Consider the following 22,963-nt stretch of genomic DNA (forward strand, 5'->3'; position numbering starts at 1 on the left):
AATCCCTACGAAAGCTGTTTTCACAGTCTTTATTCTAGACAGTGAGCAGCTGCATCCAATGGGAACACAAATCATTGGGAGGGAGAAGAGCTAAATGACTCCTTTCTGAGGAGATGATGATTACTGCCTTTCAGGTACCCTTAATGTATGCAGTACTTTACCATACGTAAAGCATGGCAAACACAGAACAGGACTGTCTCTGAAAGTCATCACATCATTTCAACCACCAGTGCTTGGGAAATGGATGTATTGGAGGTACCTGAGATGACACTGAAAAGTTAAGAGACCACTTGATGATACTGGATGGTGTAACCAAACAGATTAAAAGAATGTAATTTTCCTGCAGAAATGATCATGTTCTGTTCCATTTTTATTTTCTAGAAAATAATAAAATAACAGACAGATATGGAGCATAAATGGAACTTAAAAAATTTGTACTTGGGTTTCTCACCGGGGCAAGCACAGGATTTTAAACATAACTCAGTTTTAAAAAACAGCAATATTGGAAGTGAAGTTAAAGTAATGGAATTATTGTCAGCCTCTTACCATGTGCTGTATTCTTTTTGAAGTTATCTAGAAACTCTTCCAGGAGCTGTGACTGGTTTGGAGGGGGCACCAAACTCTTTGGGTCCCTGGAAATGTCGCCATCTGACCAGGACGCACATAAAGGTTGCTGATTCCCGTAATGGTTCATTCTCAGAGTGAGCGTTACACTTTTCTCTGAAAACAATAACTCCATCTGCCTGAGGTCAAGATCAGACACAGCCTTTCCATTTATGCTCAGGATTTCATTGCTTACTCGGAGCCCTGGGAGCACGTGAAAGGGAAGAAGAAAGAAAAAAAAAAAAAGAGGGGAATATAAAATGTAAAGGATCACAAACCAAACTGAGTCACCTTTTATTCTCCTGTTTTTAATTCAAATAGCCTAGTCCTACCACAAGTCCATTTGAATCAATGGGAGCTTTATTTGTGCGATAACTAGACAGATCTACCTCATGCTTACTTTATAGGTGTTACACATAGTACAGCAATTGAGTTATTTCTTTCTAAAGATGCTACAGAAATTGGTGGGTGGGAAGGCAGCACAACTTTCAAGAAGATTAGAATAGAGGCACCTCTCATGACTCAGGTACCACCAGCATGCAGCAGTATAAAACATATTTCATCATCTGGGAAGAACAAGGCATTAATCACGCAGATCAAATCATTCACCCAAAACTGGAAAAACAATGGATGGAGTCTTTATCAACTTTTTTATAAACCTAAACAGTGGCAACTGCTGCCTTTCAGGGTCAGCAACAACCAAGTGGTCATTACCCTCAGGTAGCTAATGAAACTCTCTGTCTCCATTCTTCTGGGTCCGTGTCTCTGTTTTTCACAGAGCAGAACTCATGTGATCCTGCTGTGCTAATGAAGAGAAGGATGGTTTCTAAGCAGCACAGTAGAGAAGGTGCTCACAGAAATGTATACAGAAAACTATTCTGGGGAGGGAGGCTACTTTTCATTGCCAGCAAAAGCGGAAGTGATGGGTCTTGGAGACTGACCAAGACCACGAGGTTCCCCAGTGTGAGATGAACTCTTTCTCCAGCCTGTTCCTCTGTGCAAAAGCACTTGGTCGGATGGCTGAACACAGACTTTGTCTCCAAGAGTGAACAAGAACTCTCCCCACTATATTGAAAGGGTAATTCAGTTACTCTGTGTACATTATCTTTCCTTATATCACATACATTCCATGGTCTTCAGGAAAGAAAACCATGAATAGTAAAAGCCAAGAACCATTTCGGACAGCAGTACTGAAGCTCCTTCATGTTTTGGGATGTTAGACGTTAAAAAGATAATGAAGTACAGTATTAAACACAAATACGATACAATACCTTCCTTGTATGCCAGTCCATCAGGGAGAACATCACTTACAAATATACGGGTGAGATGCTGATTTTCATCAACTTGTGCTGTGACAGCAAAGCCTGAAGTAAGAGAGGTTTAAATCAAATAAACTTTCTCTGAAACATTACCCTTTTATTTTGTGTATTTAGTAGACTCTACACAACCAGAGGGAGGATATTTCCTGTGAGAACACACCCATGGAGCACAGAGAAATTATCACATTGTTTCTCAGTCATAGTAAGGCCTGCTAAAGTTAATAGGACTTTTCAACTTCCAGGAAATGTCATGCTGTGCTGTAAAAACCAAATTACATTTCAAAAAAATATTTTCTACCTCAGCCCCATATGACATTTCAGTAACACAACTCATCGTTACGGTAGGAGTTCTGCAGTGTGTCCCTCAGATATAGAAGTGTGTTAAACAGATCAAAAAACTGGAAATCTGAAGTATAAAACAGCAAATCCACATAGACCAGTGAGTGAGAGAGCCCAGAAAGGAGTAATTTATACCAACAGACATGCGGCCAAAGAACAGCACAGAGTTGCCTTACAAAGGTATTATTGCAAGGTATATTATAGTTCCTAGGCATAACCGCCTCCCACCAACAAAAAGCCCGTCAGAATTTGTACCAAAGGACACCGTTGATACTGTGCCAAAAGGGATCTCACTACCAAAGAAGAAAAAGGACAGACCTTTACCATGGCCTGACTGAGACTGATTGTGTTAATCCTGGCAAAGGACATTTGCCTTCTGACAATTCCATGCTTGAATAATTTGGCCAGTGCAGCGGAATTAGAAAGTGGATCCTTCCCAAACATAAGAAATCTGCTTGCCGGTGTAAAACAACCAGTTTGGGTCTTTGTTATAATGCCTCAAGTCCTTTGCAGACTCAGACTTCAAGCTAAAAGGATGGCTCTACCCACTCTCGGAGACAGAAAAATCCCGAAGAGAGAAAGTAAGCAATGACAAGAATAAAAATTCCTGAGAGCTTACCAAAATCACTTATGTTTTCAGTCTTTGTAAGATGAACATGATAAACATTTAACGGACAAATTTCTATTTCGTCATACACCTGTTGGAAAAAAACCCAATAACAGAAGCCATCAAATTATGACATTGCAAGCATCAAAACCCAAAGGTACAGCATGAGAAATAAGCACAATAGTCTTTGCATCAATAAAGAGCCAAAACGTGCTGTCTGACAACTGTGTTACTCTGCAAGCGTCACCAGTGTCAGTTGGACTAAATGCAGACTAAGTTAAAGGTAGAAAACCCAGCCCAGAGTAGAGACTGACACTTTGCTTTTGTACCAGAAGCTCCACTTAAACCTTCAAACAGCTCCTGAAGAGAGCGTTTGCAGTGCCTATCCACCCAAATGCCTGCAGAGGCACGGACTGTGTGAACAAGGATGGCAGAATGCTATCTAGGAACAGCTTTAAAATCTTATTTTACATCTAAATCACACATATTCGTAGGTGATAGTTCAACTGTAGCTACAGACGTCACCGAGCTTTATCTAAAAGGATCACACTTTCCTGGTCTACTATGTATTCATATGGTTCAGGAGCACAATACTCAGTATTTTCATCAACCAGTCTTCTGAGTTGTAGGCCATAGTGTCTTGGCTCCAGCTGTTTCATCTAAGGAATAAAGAGAATGAATGGGGTTTGGAATTTGTTATTAATTTCCAGAATCCCAGAAGACACAGAATTAACACACACACACACAAAACTCTCTAGAAATCATGCAAAAGCAATCCTCAACAAGTCATTCTCTAACTATTTTTTGTGGTATAAACAAAACTAGCTGCATTGCTTAGAAGATAAGGTTCAAGTGCTATTTCCATTTTCTCTTATGATCCTCCCAAATCCTTTCATAAACACTATGTCTTGGCTATTAGATTAACTGAGAACTGCTATATGTTTCCAAAGATATCACAACTGTTTTCTGTCCTTTTGAACTTATACTCACAACCATCCTTTGCTGTGACTACTTTTAACGACTCAGTTCTGCTCAGCAACTTTTTCCTCTGATGTAGAAAGTGTGTATGCATGTATGGGCTGCTAGGAGAGGGGATGGGATGCAGGTTCCCTAAGGGTTTGCCTTTTTTGGATTTTATTTTTATTGCTGGGTTTCATCTATGATCAGAGAGTTCCACCTATTTTTTTTCACCATGTGAGGTCAAAGCAAGAATCCTGTCTCAACAGGAAGCCAAAGGGAAATAGGAATATTCCCAAAGGATATTAGCCTAAAAGTGTCGAGCCCCTGATGGGAATCTCTCTGAAAATCAGGATGCTGGTGAGACCACTGCACAAAACATTTCATTTTAGCATATTAATAGAGCAACATTTCTAAAACAGGAGGAAGCAACATTTCTAAAAGAGGATGAATGACTGCATCCCTGAGGGTTATTTAACCTCTTTAATGCATCTCTGCAGCTTACAAAATCTAAATCTACTGAGTAACTAGTAATTACCTTAACATTTTATTATGTGTAACAGTTTACGAGTTGCATGTGTTCTGTATCCTGAACAATTTTATTCAAATGCACATTTTTTTTCTATACGTGCTATCCAAAAGTCTCAAATGGAAAACAGAAATGAGAAAAGTATAAACCCCATAAAGTATGAATGGAAGGAAAAAAACCAACAACAACCCCTTTGAACTTTATCCTTATGCACATAACATTCAAACATGTTCTGTTAAGAAGAAAGACTCCTTACACTCACCAGAGCAGAATGAAAATGTTAAGAAGGAAAAGAACCAGCATAGATGAGCAGAAAGTATTCAGCATTAGAGAATGCTTATGAAAAGCTTTACACACAGAATAGAAAGAAAAAATAAAACAGAAAAATGTTTAAGGAAAAAATCAAATAATTTAAATTTTCATGCGATACAGACAATGAAAATTAAAAGTCAGCCTTACAATTATAAATAGTTTGGGATGATGGAGTAAGAGAGGTAAGTAATTTCCTTTTCAACTTAATTTTACGTTTATAAATTTTATTTCATCTTTCAGGGGTCTTGCATGCCACAGTATCTATTACCAAATGTTTCAGCTGTACCGTGCCATCTAGTGGTCAAATAATGTCTCACGACAATCCCTTCAGCCTGGCTAGGAACAAGTGACTTTTTAAAAAGGCCAGGCATTAAACTGCTTCTCCAGGACTCAGTCCCCACCAGCAAAAGCAACAAGAAGATAATTTCTTCTCAGTGATGCCATGAAGACGCATTATGACTTGGTTAAATCAGCGTGCTTATTTTGATTTAAAAACTATAGTTCACTCTGGATTTTTAAAAACTTGCATAATTTATCAATTCTTTTTGTTTACAACATTGCCAGGTGCAGAGAGCCCTTAAATTGGGTCCTTTCCTCCATTAGAAGCCTCAGAATTAATTAACTTCAAGCCAGTTGAATGAGCTCACTTGAAAGTTCACACTAACTTATGCCAAAAGCTACAGCTGTTTTTTGTACAGAGCAGGACTTTTTTTCCCCCTGATTTTCACCATTACTTTTGAAGTAAATAAACTATATTTTTCTGTTTTCAGAACACAGAACGTGGGAGTAAAAAGTTAGTTTTTCCAAAAAACTTGTTTGCAGAATTTAAGTGACTTGAATCATGAAGTTAGAGCTAAATTCAAGCACTGGCAGTTGTGGAGACACAGGCGCTAGGTACGTTGCGATGTTCTAGAGGTGCTGGTCTTCTGTCTGTAGTTAAAATGGGTATTTCTACTTCACCTTCAACCTGTGACTCAGTTTTCTGTTCCAAGATCTATAGCAATCCCTCTTGAATTGTTGGCACTGACTCAAAAGGGAATGCACTCTTTGAAATTCACAAGTAGAGCTGGTATTTTATTAAAAGCTTAAAAGGATCCTTTAAGAAGCAAACATATATGATAGCCTTTGTCTTAATCTCCTGGCATTAACTCAACCAGTCCCTGTTACTCCTCCGGGATTAATTTGCACAGAACAACTGGGTTTGCTGCAATGACAACATAGAGTGGACGCAGGCTGAGATTTCTCAGGGGCTGACCTGGCAAATTGTCACCGCTTTAAGTATTCACTAGCAATGCTTCTCGAAAACCCTTCCATAACCCTGCTACCTTGGCTACAATACATAAATAACACAACTAAAGGAAACACAGCAATATGCCTTAATACAGTGAAAGGGAGATGCTGGTATTACGCTTTCGCTATATAGACATCCTCTGATATATTATGCTCTTTCTCAACCCCACAGCTATTAACAAGGTGCAGTCATAGATGAAAACTGAGTACCTTGCATGCCAAAGACAAAACATCTTCCACCCTGTGCTCTGGCTTGAGGGTCAGCGCCACTCCTTGGCCGTCACAGAAGTGAACATAAGTTTGTGTTTCCCAAGTGCTCTCCTTCTGGATGCCCTCTGGCACGGAGCAGTAGACATTCAAAAAGTCATCAACTTGCTGCTGGAAACAAGGGAGAAACGTACAACGTATGTGGGAGTTGCAAAAAACCCCAAAAGTACAATTACATTGGCAGTTTGCAGCGGGTATGTATTTAGACACGGTACTGTGTATTTCCCCGTTGCAAGACAGGGACAAAGTTCTCTCACCTGCTCTCATTCACTGTTGAAAACTTGATTTTCTTGAGAACAAACTGCACTTCCTCTGCATTCCCATTACAGGCTTTTATGCCTTTATCTTATATTAATTACTGATTTAAATCAGAGCAAAAATATGTAGCTACCTGATAATATATCACAGTGTGAATAAATTCTTAAGAACAACTGACTACTACAATTTTGCCTAATTAACAAATGCAAAAAACCCAGAATTACTGTAATTTTGACCGAAAATAATAATATAGTAAACTTCCAGCAGAGAGCACTGTGGAGCAAGGCGTGCCATAACATAATAAAGGACTAAAGCAAGAATAAAGTGTTCCTATTCTATTTACAGTTTAAGAACATATTGCCTCATAGGTAGCACCGGGTATTAGCCTGTTTACCATTTTGCTTCACATTCACCCTCATTCCAAAGCCATTCCTCTGGATCAAATAACAACATCCACCCTGAATAAATTCCCTGTCGTTTTCTCACCCTTCATTTTCACACTTTCTCCTGTACTGCACGTCAGGCTACATGTTTCAAAGGAAGCCACACAAAGAGAAGAAAAACACTGAGAGCTGTTCAGAATTTGGAGTTTCACCTATATATTTGGGTCTGCCTGTTCAGCACATCACATAAATACCAACATCAAGGCATTTAAGTTTATGCAGAGAGGGTCCCTTGAGTCCCCTTACAGTCAATGGAAAGGGACACTTACCTGTAAAGTGGCAAAACTGCCACCCAAGACATATTTTAAGATATCCTGAGCTGTTCTCAGGAGTGCCTACCTCCTTAATGCTTTTTTCTCTGTATTTTTGGTTGGTTAGTTGGTTTGGTTGGGGTGTGGGGGGGAGGGTTGCTGCCTACATAAAGCCCCTTGATTATGCAATTCTTCCTCCTGGCTCTGCAGGGACACAAGCCCACGGGAGCACTGCAATTAAAAGCTGCAGTAAAATCACTGCACAGGGACTGCTTCCCTTGCTGCAGGCAGCAAAGTTATTGACAACAACGTACCAGTAGCAACAGAGACACCAATATTATTTTGTTTTTCCAAATAACAACTGTGGCTCTGAAAATGATGTAGTAAGCAATCCTGTTCAGATAATTACCAAACAATGCAGAAATTCAGGTTGCAGCCATCCCAGAGTATGGCACAGTAATAATTTGATGCCAGAGTAATGCTGGTTTTGGCAGAATATTAATGAACTAATACATTCACAAATCTTATCTGTCTTGCTCAACTGTCCCTTTTAACTAGTTGAAAATGAAATTTCAGTTAACACAGGACCATGGAAATCCTACTAAAATCTAGTAACTACTATACATAACAGGAATCCTGTTATGCTACTGCAATTAATGGAGCGATGAAATCTACACCAGGTGAAGTTTCACCTCGGTGGCTGTGGTTCCAGACTGCTCATAACACTGGTGCTGTTGGAGACGATAATTCCCATAGAAGCATGGTCATCAGAAAGCACTAAAGCAAGTGCCTGGCAATAAAACACTGACCTCCTTCCACACAGTAAATAACAGAAAGGAGAAAGGGCAAGGCAGGCGGCTGCAAGAGTTGAGCAGGAATGAGTCAGACTGAATTCTCTGGTGGCTTCCTCCAGGGAAAACCAAAGCTATGTTGCCTCAGCTAGGGAGATGCTCCCAGCAGCTCAGAAGTTTGTAACTACTGCAATGGTTTACTGCACTGCATCAGTAGTTCTTCAAATCTGTCCAACAGAAATAAATCTCACTATTGCCAGAGATTAAAACAAAACCAACCTGAAACACAGTATGAAGGTGAGGAGAAATAGGCTTAAGGCCACCTTCTTCCAGAAGCTTTTAAGACAGGACAGAAAAGTTCTGCAGCCAGTGTAAGATGCTCTCCTTTCCTTGCCATGTACACTGGTGCTCAGGCATACACCTTGAGATAAACTCTCCTGTTATTAAACACAACTATGTTCCTTAACTGCAGTCAAGGTGCTGTTGCTTCATCCACATTTTCCATCTCAGAAAATCTGACATGAAAAGAGTTGGGTTTTTTTTCCTGTTATGCCTACAGTGACTAATTCTACAATAGTTCATTCATTCATTGCCACATAAAGTTATAACAACCCATCTGATTTTCCAGAAATAGGCGCCAGGATTTGCAGACTGTCACACGTTGTGCCACAGGGCTGCTGTAGGACCAATAGGTTACTTCATAATTTCCCCCCACCATTTGCCTCTGTTTTTATCATCCTTTTCAGGGAAAGTACAGCCTCCCTGCCAGACTTCACTATTTGTCATTCGCTGCACTCCTCAGGTAGCATTTTATAAAACTTCTGATGCTGTTTTTGTTTTTCATTTGAAATCAGCCAATGAAACTGGGCTGATGCCAAAGTAACGTTTTTCAGAGTTATGATGAATCATTTCTGAGTTGTTGTATGATTCACCAAAATGTCAGGATCTTAAAAATGCCCACGCTATATTTAATTCCCATTTTAAAAAAGGTTTAAGAAATAAATTTGAGATAATAATAATAATAATAATGTTTTTCTAGAAATAAGGTTGAGCTCCAGAGCTCTGCTTCAGCATCTAAATTGGCACGGGGTTTTTTTCCAGTCTTGAAACACACCCCTGCTAAACTTTGCAAAGCTTGGCCCAAAATCTGCAGCAACATTGCCCCCATGCTGGTCCCGTCTACCCAGGGAGCAGGGCTGCGAGCCCCTGCATGAATTCAGAGCAGGCTGCTTTTATCCAGCAGCTATGGAGGACACACAAACCTCCTTGCGAGAGCTGGGTCAAGAAGCCAGATCTTGTCCCTTCCCACACAGAGCACCAAAGGGAGAGGACTTCATTCTGCCTGCTCCCTGGCACCTTCAAAACCTTTCTCTGTCTCCTCGAAAGGGTTTGGGAAGAGCAAATGCACTTATTACACCAGCAGCAGTGTAAAAGGGAGGGAGACCCACAGCAAACCCCATTGCACAAGGCAGCACCATCAACCCCAATGGGGTCAGTGCTGAACCAAGCGACTGGCCTCACAGCCCTTCAGGAGAAACTGTCAGGGGCTGCACTGAAGAGATTCTGCCTCTTCTCAGGTTTAGGAGGGACCAAACCTTTCCGTGTTTTGACAGGACTGGACAGGAACAAATTATGTTCACTGTCTCTGAGGTAAGGAAAATGGATGCCATCTCACAAGACACCCTACATTGTGAAGGAATTTGAAAGTGTTCTCTACAGGACAGCATTTCACCCAGAAATCTCTCATAATTATAATTTATTTTGAAAAGAGAGGAGTGATTTGGTTTAAACACTTTCTCACCCCAGGACATAACAAGGAAGTGGTAAAGTAACCAAGGGAATTCAGGTGTTCAAATATACTTCTTCAAAGAACAGACAAAGTGTGAAGATACTTTCAGGAGGGAAAACAGCAATACAGGATTAGCTGCTGTCAGTGGGAGATGCCTCTCTCAGTGGTATGACTTCTGCATAATTATATATTCCTTTCTTACCTAGCCATTAAATGAAGGCACTTGATGAGAAAATGAACCACATAGCACATAATGATACAAAAAAAACAACATAAAAACCTATGAGAACTGATGAACTTTGTCCAAACCTTCCTCACAAGATTCATTACAGTTCTTCATTATAGTTAATAATTTTCAACAGCAATATTCCATATTAAATGCAGTTTTTGAGTTTTTGTCTAATAACTCATAGACAAACTCAGCTGAAAGGGAAGAGTACTGTAGTATGATTTTTTTAAAGTATTCTTTCAAGTTTTAAACCACAGTGGGGGAATGAGGAACTGGGACAGGGGGTAGATGGGAAGACAAATACCCCCTTTGAATATGGCACTTATTGCCATTAAAGAAATCCAGCTATACCATACCGAAAATGAAGTCCAGAAACCCTGTGCCTAAGACTTAATTTGAATTTTTTATTTGGAGCCTGCACAAGCCAACCAAGAAGGATTCTGTCTGCGTAAGCCCTGTAGGACATAGGCAACACTCAGTGGTCCAGCATGTATGTGAATATGGATTTTGGAGTATCCTGCTTTTCTTCCAGACCAGGGGACAGTGATGTTATCCTCAGGGGGGCTGCGGGAGCTGAGAGGAACCATGACTCGTGACAAGCAGAGGGGCAAGCAGCAGCTCTCCTCCTCCTGGGCACTGGAGAAAATCAGCCGCAGCTATTTACTGAGTAACGCAGTTGAGGGGATGCCGCTTCCTCTTCCTTTACTTGGGCAATCTCCAGCTATATATGAACTCACACTTCTCTGCTGGTATCCTCCACAGACTTTAATACAACTTTATTTGCCTTTATACTCAAAATATACAGGTTGTATTGAAGTAGGCAAAGGGGAAAAATACACCTTGGGTTTTGCCATACTGTGAAGGATGCTTGCAAACGAGCTCAGTTCCAAATCTCTCTCAGACAGCGCATACACTGTAAGGATTAGTGTTGTGAAGAAGCTTTCAGGGATTTTTTTTTTTTTTTAAAAGGCTACCATGAACGTTCAGAAACTTCTATTAAAGTGGTTTCAGTAGAAGAATTAAAATCCTGCCATCTAACACTAACTGCGTTTTATGAACCTCTGTGGGGTTTCTGAACCAGCCTCATCATACACTTAGCGAAATACATTCAGGAATTTAAAAACAGAATGAGGACAGGCATATCTTACCTCAGCCGAGTTGGATGAATTCTGGACACCAGCAAATCCATGTCCTCCAGCTGAATCAAAAATCTATTAAAAATATCATAGATAAATAAATAGGTTAAACAAATATAACACTTCATTTCTTACCCGTGTTAGGTAAATCCTTCAAAAAAAAAGAAGAAAACTAAATTAATAGAAATACAACAACCTGCTAAACACCAGGGATCTTTTTTGTACTTTTTATTGCTTTATTCTGACTAGAAGAAGTATTAAAGAAATACAAATCTCCCTCTATAAAGAAAATCTAAGCAAGTTTTCTCTTTCAGGCTACACGCACACTCACATTCAAATATGTATAAAAGCATTCATGTCCTTGTTTTTTCCTATCTATTGCTTAGCAATAAGATTAAAGTCATTCATCTTCAAATCATACACTACACTCGAAGTTATAGTTTCACCCTTTGAGATACTGTTAGGCACAGCTACAAATCTCATAATGATTTAAAGGAACTATCTCAAATCATTGTTGCTGTTTTCTAGAACTTCTTACCCTATGGTTTTTCTTACTCCAAGCTAACCGAGCAGTTAGCTTGACACTATGGATGGAAACTTTTAGCTTAGCTTTAAAGGCATACTTGACCCAAAACTGGCACTATTAAGTAACGAAAACAGCTGCCTACTGTGTCTGCTTTGGAAGTGGTGAAAGCAGAAACTGAGATTTCCATTCCCCATCTGTTTTGAAAGCTTAACTACCAGTATCTCACAAAGATGTTAGGCTTATTAATTAAATTTTTTAAAAATCCAATAAATGACTATGGATACAACCAGGTATTTTGGTGATAAGACTTGTATGAACACACAGATAGATCTATGCAGCTTATGCACCATGTTGAGATTTGCAGGTAATAACATTATCCTGCTGAAGTGCGAAGATAAATAGCATTTTTTTAGCTTCTCCTGCAGTCACCAAATCAGGACAATATCAAACCTACATCTGAGCTTTTTTTGTTTAGGTTTTTCTTTTCTAGTTTTTTTTTTTGTACTAGCAAAAGCCTTTCGCATAATCCAAGACAACAACAAACTCTCTCTTAAAATTTCGTATGAAATCTAGTTTCTGACAATGCAAATAAAGGGCACCACTTCTGAATTTCCTCTTCCTGTCTCACCCACAGATGTAATCTAAGTATTTTATTGTTTATGATTTCTGCAAACAGTTTATCATTTAAACACAAGAAAGCAGATAAGCATTTAAGAAACTGAGGATAATGGGAGCCTAGACATCCCCCATCTGCTACAGTGCAGTTTTATTAACTGGTTTGTAAAAGACTAAGCCACTTCATTAATGTTTACAAAAGCCTCCCAGCATAGAAACTCTGAACCTCTTTTTTATTAATACCATAAAATTAAACTTAAGATAAAATTTAAAACTTCTATGACACAACAATGTTCAAGAATATACCATCTAATTTTGAAGCTAGGGTATGGTAGATTAAAACATACCAGCTCCAGTCAAATGAACTTTAATTAAATCCAAGAAAGCAAGACATTTTTAACCTGTTTTTTGACACAGACATCACAGCACAATGAGCAGAGAAGCAAGCTCCACTTCTCTGCTTAACCCAGTTTCCCAATGGGCTGAAAGAGACGACAAGCCTCAGGCCTATTGTGATTTTGATACACAATTACGTGCATACACACAAGTCTGAGCAAGGATGTGGCTCCCTTCTCAGCCACTTTCTAGGTCCATGGGTCAGTTTTTGAGCCATGTCCTTAAAAATTCTTCACTTTTATAGGTATGAGTCATAGCCCAGTGTTATTCATATGCAACACTCAGCGTTTACATTTCCTTAGTTTTATTGTAGGATGCTTAATGAAAAAAAAAAAAAAATCAAGAACCTCAGCTCGTGGGTGAAAACGAACACTTTTTTGGGCCAGCTGGTTACGATGTTTGGAAAAAGGAGGGTGAGGACACGCCGGGGGCACCTCTGCCTGTGCCAAGGCTCCCTACTCCATGCTGGGAAAAGCACTAGGAGGGCAGCAGGAGCCTCCTCTCCTTGCCATGGAAGTAAGATTCCCTGTCCCCAGCTCCACAGAATCCCCTTCATGGGCTATAAAGCATACAGGAGGACATATTACCCAGTTAAGACAGTGTTAGGTATCGGCTCCACTGGGAACAGAGCTAAGGGGCATAACATCCCTTCTCTCAGGGCTCTTATTAATAAAGAAATAGAGGTGCAGGACTCGCAGACTGGCCTCATCTGCTGGGGAACACAGGGGAAATTATGTAAAAAGGATGACTTGTAGAAAATTTCTCCTTCAATTCCCTCTTTCATAAGACAGACTTGAGTTTTATTCTTACTCAATTTCACCATGTAAACACATCTTGATCAATATGCTAAAATGCATAACAGTCACCCAAGGAAGCTTAATCTCAGTATAACACATAGATAAATATTTACCTATTAAAAATACAAACCACTAGACCAGAAAATCCTGATGTGTTATTTTGCAACATTAAGTCTGTTGCATCAGCTCTGGGACTATTGCAGTACGCAAAACAGATAGGCTTGTTTAAATATTCCAAAAGCAGTTACCAGACATGCAAGAACAACTGATTTTCGAGAGCTGATCACAGATCTTTTTATTAATAAAATCAAAATACAAGGGCCAGGGAAGAGCAGGAGCAAAGTCACCTAATAAACAATGCAGAAAATACTGCTTTGCAGGAGAAACAGCAGACATGGCAAAGGCTAGTTAAAATAGCACCTCTATGCCTTCTGCCTCTCTGTCAAGGAATTGTCTCTGGTTTTATTTACCGTTTTGTCAGGGAGAAGGCAATGAACTTTTGTTTCAGATTTAATTGTGGTTTTTTTGAGAAAACACAGACTCCTGATACGCGTTTACACTGAATGTGTGCATGGGCCATTAGTTTCACAAAGAGAAAATGACCCTGTAAGATGCTCTAGCTTCATTAGCAGTAACGCAGCCTTTCGGGGGGGGCACGCGTGAGCACAGCCCTTCCCCCCAGGGCCAGCCTGCCCCAACACATCAAACCTGCACCAAGCCTTCAGCTGGTGTAAACTGTCACAGCTTTATTGGTCAGCTCTCTGCGCCTGCAGCTGGCCTCCTGTCTGACAGCGGTCTTCTCCTGTTGGCTAAAACATGCTTCCAAGCAGGGCATGTTGCTTTCAGAGGCCATGCCAAAGATGGCTGTCTTCGCAGCACTCTCCCCTCTTTTTCCTTTGAAGACTCACCTGTGTTAACTCAACGTGAAATTGCAACAGTACTTCAGAGTCCCAGTCATAAACCAGCACAACACAGTGTTAAGGACTGCGCATACAGGCTATCTCCAAAGAAACCCTACTTCCAAACAGTTTACAATGTGCCAGAAGGCAAGTTTTGTTACAAATTCAAACCTGATGGTCTCATGCTGTTGATAATAAACTAACCCACTGGGTCAAAACCTCTGATTCACCAATCTTACTTATTACAAATAAACCCAAAATTAGATATGTACTGTTCAAAAGTGATGCTTCCATTGCAAATCTGCCATGTCTACTGAAACTGTGCATGCAAATTTGATGGACAGATGTCTCCTGCCCCGTGCACCAACAGCACCTTGCAGGATGAGCCCCAGCAGAAACAAGCCCTTCTATGCTACTCCCAGGAAATAAGATCTACCTGAGTTATGGATGGTCGCTTTTCTTTTCCTTTTCTTGCCAATGTGTCTAGTCCTTTTAACGAAGAAAATAAACCCTTCTTATTTCGGACTCTTTGTGACAGAGATAGGGTACGTTTCCTGAGAGCAGCTTCATCCCTGGAGCATATCTATTTAAACACAGAGACAGGCTTTCCTATATCACTTTCATAAGAGCAAAATATTGACAGTTATTTCAACTTGACACATCAAAGCACAGTTACTTTAGTTCACCTCAGTGTAATATGCCAAGGTGCAAGGACAGTGTTTTAAAGTTTCAGTGGTGATGCTTCTTTTGGTATTCCAGTGGTGTGATAGTGTAATATTTTTGTCATGGGGCAAAATTAGAAGGTCATAGGAAGGGAGGAACTGAGAAACTATTGCTCTGTACAACAAGTTAATAAAAAGACTCCAAAGAAGAATGATAACCTATCATTCAGATATGAAATTGCTAGAGGAAGAAAGACTCAAAATTGCCAAACGGGAGATAAATGTGCTATGGCATTGAGTTGTTAACAAGCAATGACATAAACCACACAGATAAAAACAGTGGCAGAGAGAAATATATTCCCTGACAGGACTTTCAGGACTTATTCAGACTGACTCCTCATGCAGCAGATGTGGTTCACCCCTCTCTGCCAAGATCAGCCTCACAGCCCTGCCACGGTTAAAGAGCAGAGGCAAACCTGCTACTGCCATACTTCATTTAAAGCCAACAGGGTGACAACAGTTTACAGTAGCTGAGGATCTCCCACATTCTTCTTTGCAAACACAGGCCACAGTTCTTAAAAAGTGACTTATAATTTCAGATTCTCTCTAGTTTTAGCCTATTCTAAAAATACTACCTCTTCAGGAGGGTATCAAACTGTTTCTGAAAAATAGAGCCATCTGGGACCACCAAAAAAGATCAGCTCAGCCCAGAGGGACCTGAATCACTTTTGGAAATTTCTGTATTAGGGTCTTTTCACTCTAAGTGATTTAGCACCTATACACTTTAAACTCTGAACTCAGTGGAGGTGAAATCGCAGTGACCAAATTTTAATACGATGACTCGTCTACATCTGAAGAATATTTTGGTTTGTTTCTTTTTTAGATATAGGTCAGAAGTACACAAATTCTGGAGTCCTCAGGGGCCAAAAAATGTCATGGCCATATCCTCAGGGTTTCAAAGTCTGTGTCTGCGCAAGAAAATTTTTTTTGCAGTCAAGGAACAGGCAGAAAGGGTGAGAAGGGAACAGGGCTGTCTGAGCCAATGCATGTGGGTGTTGCCATGTATTATCCCAGCATAATTCCACATCTAAGTACAATATTAATGATGGCTTTGTGTAACACACCCATGAGAAGTGCATTCAGACTTACCAGTGCATGGAAGGATGAGACGGAGAAAATGCCAAGCCGCCCCAGCGCCAATTTTGAAGGACGACTGGCAGCAGCCAAAAGGCTCTTTGGGTTTGGGAGCTCCCCACCTTGCAAACTGGCTAGGTAACATCGCATTCGGAAAAGGTCCATGTTAAATTTTTCCAGGTTCTGTTCCCATTGCTGGATCTGTTTAGATATAAAAAGGGACAATTAAAAGGGGAAAAATGTCTTTGTGGGCTGCACTGAAAATTCAAGCTCTTCCACAAACCCAGGGTAAATTACTTTCATCTGGTGGTATATGGATTAGATTTGTTATTCCCTGCCAAAACACATTCAGTCATATTGTGTTACATCAACCCAAAAGATGGCTTGAAATAAAACAAAGCTGGTGGTCTTAAATGCATACTGACAAGATGCACATACCGTGAACTTCGGGTAGTTTGATAGCCACAAAAGCAGTTACATAAAAACACAACCTTGTGGTTCATGAAGGCTGCTTTTCTTTTTTTTTTTTTTTCCCTTCCATTCTCTTTCTCTCTCTTTTTTGGAGATTAGTTTTGTTTCCTTCATTTTTATGAGCTTAGATTGTATAGGTGGCTGGGTGAAAGCAAAGCTGCATAGCTACACAAATGCACTACGCAAAATGAAGTAGCTGCACTGATAGGTCCCGCTCATTCTTTACTATCGTCCTGTGGCCTCTCTATCTGTAAACAGGGGACAATATTGGCAAACCAAGAGTGTGTAGTTCTTTGTCTGACTAATAGGTTAAGACATGCTTACACTCAGGCAAACTCCAAAAATGAGTTATGTATGTCCAATACAAATCACTGGACCAAGAGCAAGAATGTATACATACCCCTCATGCAATTTTTGAACATATCTAACACAGGCACATGCAGGTGTAACAGACAGCTTAATCCAGTTTCAATGTAAAATTAGGGAATTTAAGAGATTCAAATATTTACTAGACAAATGAAGTTCTGACTCAAAGGTCAGATGACAGGTTTTAAGTATCTGTGTAGATAAACACTCATCTACACAAACACATATTCTTATGCACTGCACAAAAGTCAAATTTTGCTTTTCATTTCCCCAACTTACAGATTGGTAGTTGCAGCTAAAATCTGTCCCACAGTGTACAATATAAATTAATACCAATAAAGAGTACAAATAAAAAGGCAGCTGTGTTTAACAGAGTAGGCACATTCACGCATGGGAAAGCGGAAAAGGCATGTCCATTAGGTTAATGTACACTAAGTTCATGTACTGAAGATTGTTAAAATCCCCTGACAATGCTGATCTTCAATGTCAGCTCCAATCACTGCATGTTGGTTGTTCCACAGGTGGTTTAGGGCTGCGGAGAAAGTTCAGCACTTTTTCTCTAACGTGCATTGACTTCATACCTTTCACCGGCACACCCTGCCTGTCCCTGAGCGTACAGGACATTATCAGCTTTAACTGAGATTAGCCAAGGTTGCGACAACCACCTTTGTGACTCAGAAAACAGGCTGATAAGTACAATAAAAATCTCAGGTGAACTATGACCTGCAGGCTCGTCTAGAAGCAAAATCAGTTTGGTTTCCTTATAATGTTGCAAAATATCACAAGAACTAAACAAGAATCTTGCCTCTTACTTTCAGCAAGGAAGAAGTGAGCAATGAAAGGGTGAAAAAGGCCCTGTTGGCAAAACGGTGCTGAGGCTTTTACTACAACTGAGACATTACCTATTCTGGCTTCCTTTCATGTGTGCTCACAAACTGTGGCATCAGTTATGGCTATACTTTTGGAAGTAAAAGGTAATCTTATTTGGCAGGGAGGGTGAATAAAGGGAAGACAATATACGATCTTGTATATCTGCAAAGGAAAAATTATAATTTACAGTACACTTAAAAAAATCTTTCAAGGAATGACTATTAAAAACAAAAGATAAAATTTACAAAATATTATCACAAGAGCAATTCACGAAAGTCCAGAAAAAAAGGACAGAGATTTACATATAACAAAGACAGCTCACCTAATCTCTCACCACAGACACTCAAAACATGCATCCTTTGTGCCCCAGAAAGAATAATCATGTCTTTCTTGGTTTTATTTGATCATCAACCTTTACTTTGCATACTCTGTGCTCTCAGACACTCCTTACAGAGCATTTTTCTGCTTGCCAGTACTTTACGCTTGGGACAACTCCAATAGGCTTTGTGATGAGCTCTTTCTCTGTGTCAGCGCCCAACCAGAATAAAAACATGGATGTCAGCTTTTCACAAAGGCAAAAGCTACAAGCTCAGGTGAAGTCCTTCTGTTTGGGATGAAACCTCCATGGGTACAGAGCCAAACCAACTTTGAATACCTTGGGAACAGAGCAAGGCTTGTTCTGGGCACTGCTGGAATGGAGCATCCTGCCCCCATTAAGCACAAGCTGAACGCAGGCATCCTTGTGTTTCTGAGGCATTCTTCAAAATCCCCATTAAACATTTCTACTAAGTGTATTTTAAAATAAAGATAATCTAAGAAGGGGGAGTGGGGTACAACATGAGGACATTCTGAAGAAATAATTAAATTATGGTGTTTATCAGTCATGCAGGATGCTAGCTAATCAGCTCCAAAAGCATTGGTAATCATGACATTACATTTAATGGCATTAGCAAAAGCTGTAGGCAGGGAATTTCTGGAATTGTCTTGTAGTCTTATCAAAACCAGGGATGTCTGGAACCAATTGGAGACCACGAACCAATACCAGCTGCTATTTGTCTAAGCCTTTTAAACTATGATAATTCTTCCTAAAGATTTATACTCTTGAAGACCAAATGGGGGAAGCACACAAATGAAAAAGCAACAACTTCAAAGCGCGGTATGACCTGGTCCATGAAGTTAATTTACAGCCTGCAGACTAGCTGCTGCGATCCTTATTCTAATATTGTGTGAGGCAAATCTCTGCCCCACGTGGGAGGACTGCCCAAAAGACGGCTCAAGGACTTAACTTCATGCACAGACAAAATGGCCCTTTTGAAATCTGCTCGAAAGCAAAGAGGAAAAAGTGGATGCACCAGACAGCCGTGAGAGCGGGAGTGGGTAACAAAGGCCGACAGCAGCATGAAGCGAGTCTGCAAAGAGATAAGAGATATGGCGCGATGTGAGGCACGCCAAAACAAGCAAGCACACATGAAACGCTCCTCATGTGACCTGCTCAGCTGTTGCGCTTGCCTGAATCGCTGGCTACAGCACCCAGAGCATCCAAAACCACCCTCTTTCAGTGACTGTTTCAAAACCTCCATCTGAACTTATCGGAAAAGCATTAAAGGTTTTTCCTAGAGGAAAGGGAGGATGTCATTCTCAGTACAGGCAAATGTTAGGCAAGGATTTCTGGGTTTAGTGGTCGCCAAGAGCACCTGGGAGAAAGGCAAGGAAGGGCCACTCAAATAAATGTATTCAGCCTAACAGGATCCCTGTAAGGTAGAGAGAAAAAGGAGGCTGTGGCAGAGAGACAGAAAGGAGTAAATTGTGTGAACCCTTAAGAACTAGGGCCATGAATTATTTAGCCTGGGCCACCAGGAGAACTCATGCAATGAAGCCTGGTGCAGAGACAAGACAGTAATTACATGGGGAATGCTAAGTGAAGGGATGAGCTTTTGCATCAGAGACTTAGTTGAGGAATGAGTTTTTAACAGTTAATATACAAAGGACCATCAGCACGGTACTTTTGGCAGTACTTCAACAGTAATGATAATTTTCAGAACATAAATAGCCAATTCTCCTCCAGGTTAGTGAAAAAAACCTATTCAGACACTAAAACAATTGTAAACTAATTATGCTTTAAATCATGCAAAGATACGAATTAAAGGAAGGTGCTCAAAATCAGGTGTCTGTTAATTCAGTAACCCTGCTAGGTTTCTATAGGTAAACTCTAAAGTGGGAGCCTGGAAAGGCAAGGGGTAAATACATTCAGACCAGTCAATACAGACCAGTGGTTTCCAGCAGATGACATGGGGATCCATAGTACCTACATGCTATACAGTCCTCTCTGCAGGTGACATTTCCACCTCCACCTTCCACCTCTAGCGGAGGCACCTCCACCTCCACTAGAACATGCCTAGGGCTTGCAGACTATAAAAAGGAGGGCCCTGAGGCTCCCAGTGAAAGCAGTGCCAGCAGTGCTGCTCAGGGATGGGCCCCTGGCTCCTCACCCTTCCTATAGTATGGCACAAACAGTGTCATTTGTGGGGCTGGGGAAGGACTGTCTCATTTTCAAATACTTGTTCTGTACAAAGTAAGAAGAGCTCAGTGTAATAAACCCCAAACCAGTATGTAAATGGTGGAAAGCAATGCCAGAAATGACACCTTATCAGCTCGAAGTAGAAATTCTTCAAGGACCTGGAGGAAGGATGGAAGAAACTTCCTGGGCAGCTCAACTGATAACAAAGTACCAGGTTTCCACATGGCACTTATTTAAGGTAGCACAAAAGAAAAGCTAAACAGGGAGGAGGGCCTTCTCTCGGTGCTTAAGCCTCTAAAACTGATCAGATTTAGTAACAGTTCTTATACCGTATAGAAACATGAGCTCCTCACTGACACAATTCACTATCTACAGCAGTAAACAATTCAGAAATTTTCCCCTACGCAACATCTTCCCAGATGCAAAGTGTCTCTGCAAGCTGATATAGAGAACTCTGTGGATTTAAAAGAAACTTCTGCTGCTGTTTTATACAAACAGCTTTTCAACCACATTACAAACAACACCAAACTCTTTGCATTCCAGTCCCTGGTTCTCAGACACAATTCATATTGTACCCATCTGGATAAATGAGTCACTTGGTTTCTGGGGACAAGGAAGAGATTTTTATTGTTATTTCTTCCTAAAGAGAACTTGAAGAAGCAAAAACATCACACTCTCAGAAATTCCATTACTTTAAAGGACACTACAGAGATACTGTCATAACTTCTATCTCAAAGAAATAAAAAAGGAAACATAGTAGAGTATAACAACAATGATCTGCAATTAGCAATACCCTTTGTTCTTCATTCTACCTAGTGACTTAAAAAATAGTTAAGAAAACTTCCTGAAATAACAAGACAACAGCCTTGTTTTGCATTAAATGCCGTCTTTCTACTTGTTTTGGAAGAACAAAATTTTTATAATTTCTAACCAAAACAGGTAGAGGAAATCTTATTCTTAATACCATTGAGAGCACAAAAGTGCACCCACATGTACCTGATTTACATTTTTGTCAATAATCTGACTGAAATTGGCTGTACCACGTATATGTCTATAGCTAGGGATGTAATTAAGACAGTCACTGGACCTTACTATCCAGCTCTCCCTCCCCAAAAACCAGAAGACCAGCCCTTCCTGCACAGGCTCCCACACCAGCTTCATTGTATGAGATCATGCTATGCAACCCCACATTCATTATTTTATGCTAAATCTTTGTGAAACAAAGACAGAAATTCACTCATCTGCAAAACAGTAATTACAGCAGTGAGGAGAATGGAGATGACCTTCCTCAACTTTCCTGGCTGCCTACTCACTGGCTACTACCAAAAGAGAACGATTTTGCTAATGACCTCAGATCACTAGCAGGGATTGCAGGGACCATCCTCCACTGAAGAGCAACACCCGAAAAGACATAGTACTGAATCCCTCAGAAAGTGAAGCTCTATTCTAGCCTGTTCAAAGACCACCCAAACTGAAGATCTGTTATAACAAGTTTAGATATTGTTTTCTAGTTTAGGAGGATATGGAAGAAAGAAAAGTAACCCTATATCGTGATTCTCATTGAATTTGTATGCACCAAAACTGCCAAGTGCTAGCAAAGTTCCCTGAAAAGATTCACTTTGAGTTTTGTTATTGGAGTTTTCATCAGAAAGTCAGACAATATTTCAACAGGGGGTTTAAAGAAAATGAAGACATGAAATTTGGCCTTGGGGAGCCTGAAGAATAAAATCCCCCAAGCTACTCCAGTCACCTACCTATAAATGTGAGAGAAAAGAGGAAGTGTCAGGTACCTGTTAAACAAAAAAAGTAATGAGGTTACGCTCTGTATAAAGAGCCAAAGACCACCACAGGGAAGAGAAGAAAGGTACTAATGGATTTAATGACTACCCAGAGCAAACAGGACACCTTCTTACCGATCCCCTTATTTTGATTTTTATGGCAACAGATGAACTACTTTTAGTTAGAGGACACACATGAAAATTTCCATAAAAATAATCTCCAAGCATGTGCCTGTTCTTCTCATTAATGCACCATCATTTCAATGCCTGCAAGTAAATACCTATGTTCATAACCCATCTGATAAGTAAGTTAAGTATCATGTGCACAGAAAATATGAATCACATCAGAAACCTCTGAATAGCTTGGAAAATATTATTATACCAATATACTAAAATTCGAAGAGAAAAGCCCAGAATGCTTTCAAGAAACTATTATTCATATTATTGTTCTAAAACGAGACAACAGAATAGATTTATGTACCAAGTACATAAAGAAGTACACCCAGAGCTGTGGTGCCCTCACTGTGAGGTAGATTTTCCATCCCATTAAAACCATTCTACAGGCAGAGACAGCCTTGTTTTTTACTTAATGTGCAATATTTTGCTTAAAGAGCTCTGAATAAATGCTAATAATCCCTTTCACTAACTTCAGTAGCCGTTAGTCAGGGCTCCATATTCACAGCAAACACTGTGATTTCTCTAGCAGGTTAAACAGCTAGGAAAACTAACTTTTTTTTTTAAAGACTGTGACTCTGCGGTCTTTGAAATTCATCTCAGCGCCAGGGGATTTTCGAATTTGCTACCTTTCATC

General features: G+C 40.1%; 1 protein-coding gene across 2 annotated transcripts in view; it reads right to left on the minus strand.

Annotated features, from left to right (window-relative positions):
• TIAM2 (TIAM Rac1 associated GEF 2) overlaps positions 1-22,963 on the minus strand; it is a 140,578-nt gene that overhangs the window by 48,986 nt on the left and 68,629 nt on the right. The window contains exons 7-14 of one of the 2 annotated variants that reach the window (XM_075087883.1): positions 16,165-16,350; positions 14,790-14,936; positions 11,133-11,195; positions 6,167-6,331; positions 3,422-3,527; positions 2,881-2,958; positions 1,875-1,967; positions 547-807 (exon numbers count right to left, since the gene is read on the minus strand). In XM_075087883.1, coding sequence (XP_074943984.1) covers positions 547-807; positions 1,875-1,967; positions 2,881-2,958; positions 3,422-3,527; positions 6,167-6,331; positions 11,133-11,195; positions 14,790-14,936; positions 16,165-16,350 — 1,099 coding nt within the window. Of the gene's footprint in view, positions 1-546; positions 808-1,874; positions 1,968-2,880; positions 2,959-3,421; positions 3,528-6,166; positions 6,335-11,132; positions 11,196-14,789; positions 14,937-16,164; positions 16,351-22,963 lie in introns of both variants that reach the window. The other variant, XM_075087882.1, reaches the window with a different exon arrangement.

This window comes from Phalacrocorax aristotelis, chromosome 3 (genome assembly GCF_949628215.1).
Source record: "Phalacrocorax aristotelis chromosome 3, bGulAri2.1, whole genome shotgun sequence".
Lineage (NCBI taxonomy): Eukaryota > Metazoa > Chordata > Aves > Suliformes > Phalacrocoracidae > Phalacrocorax > Phalacrocorax aristotelis.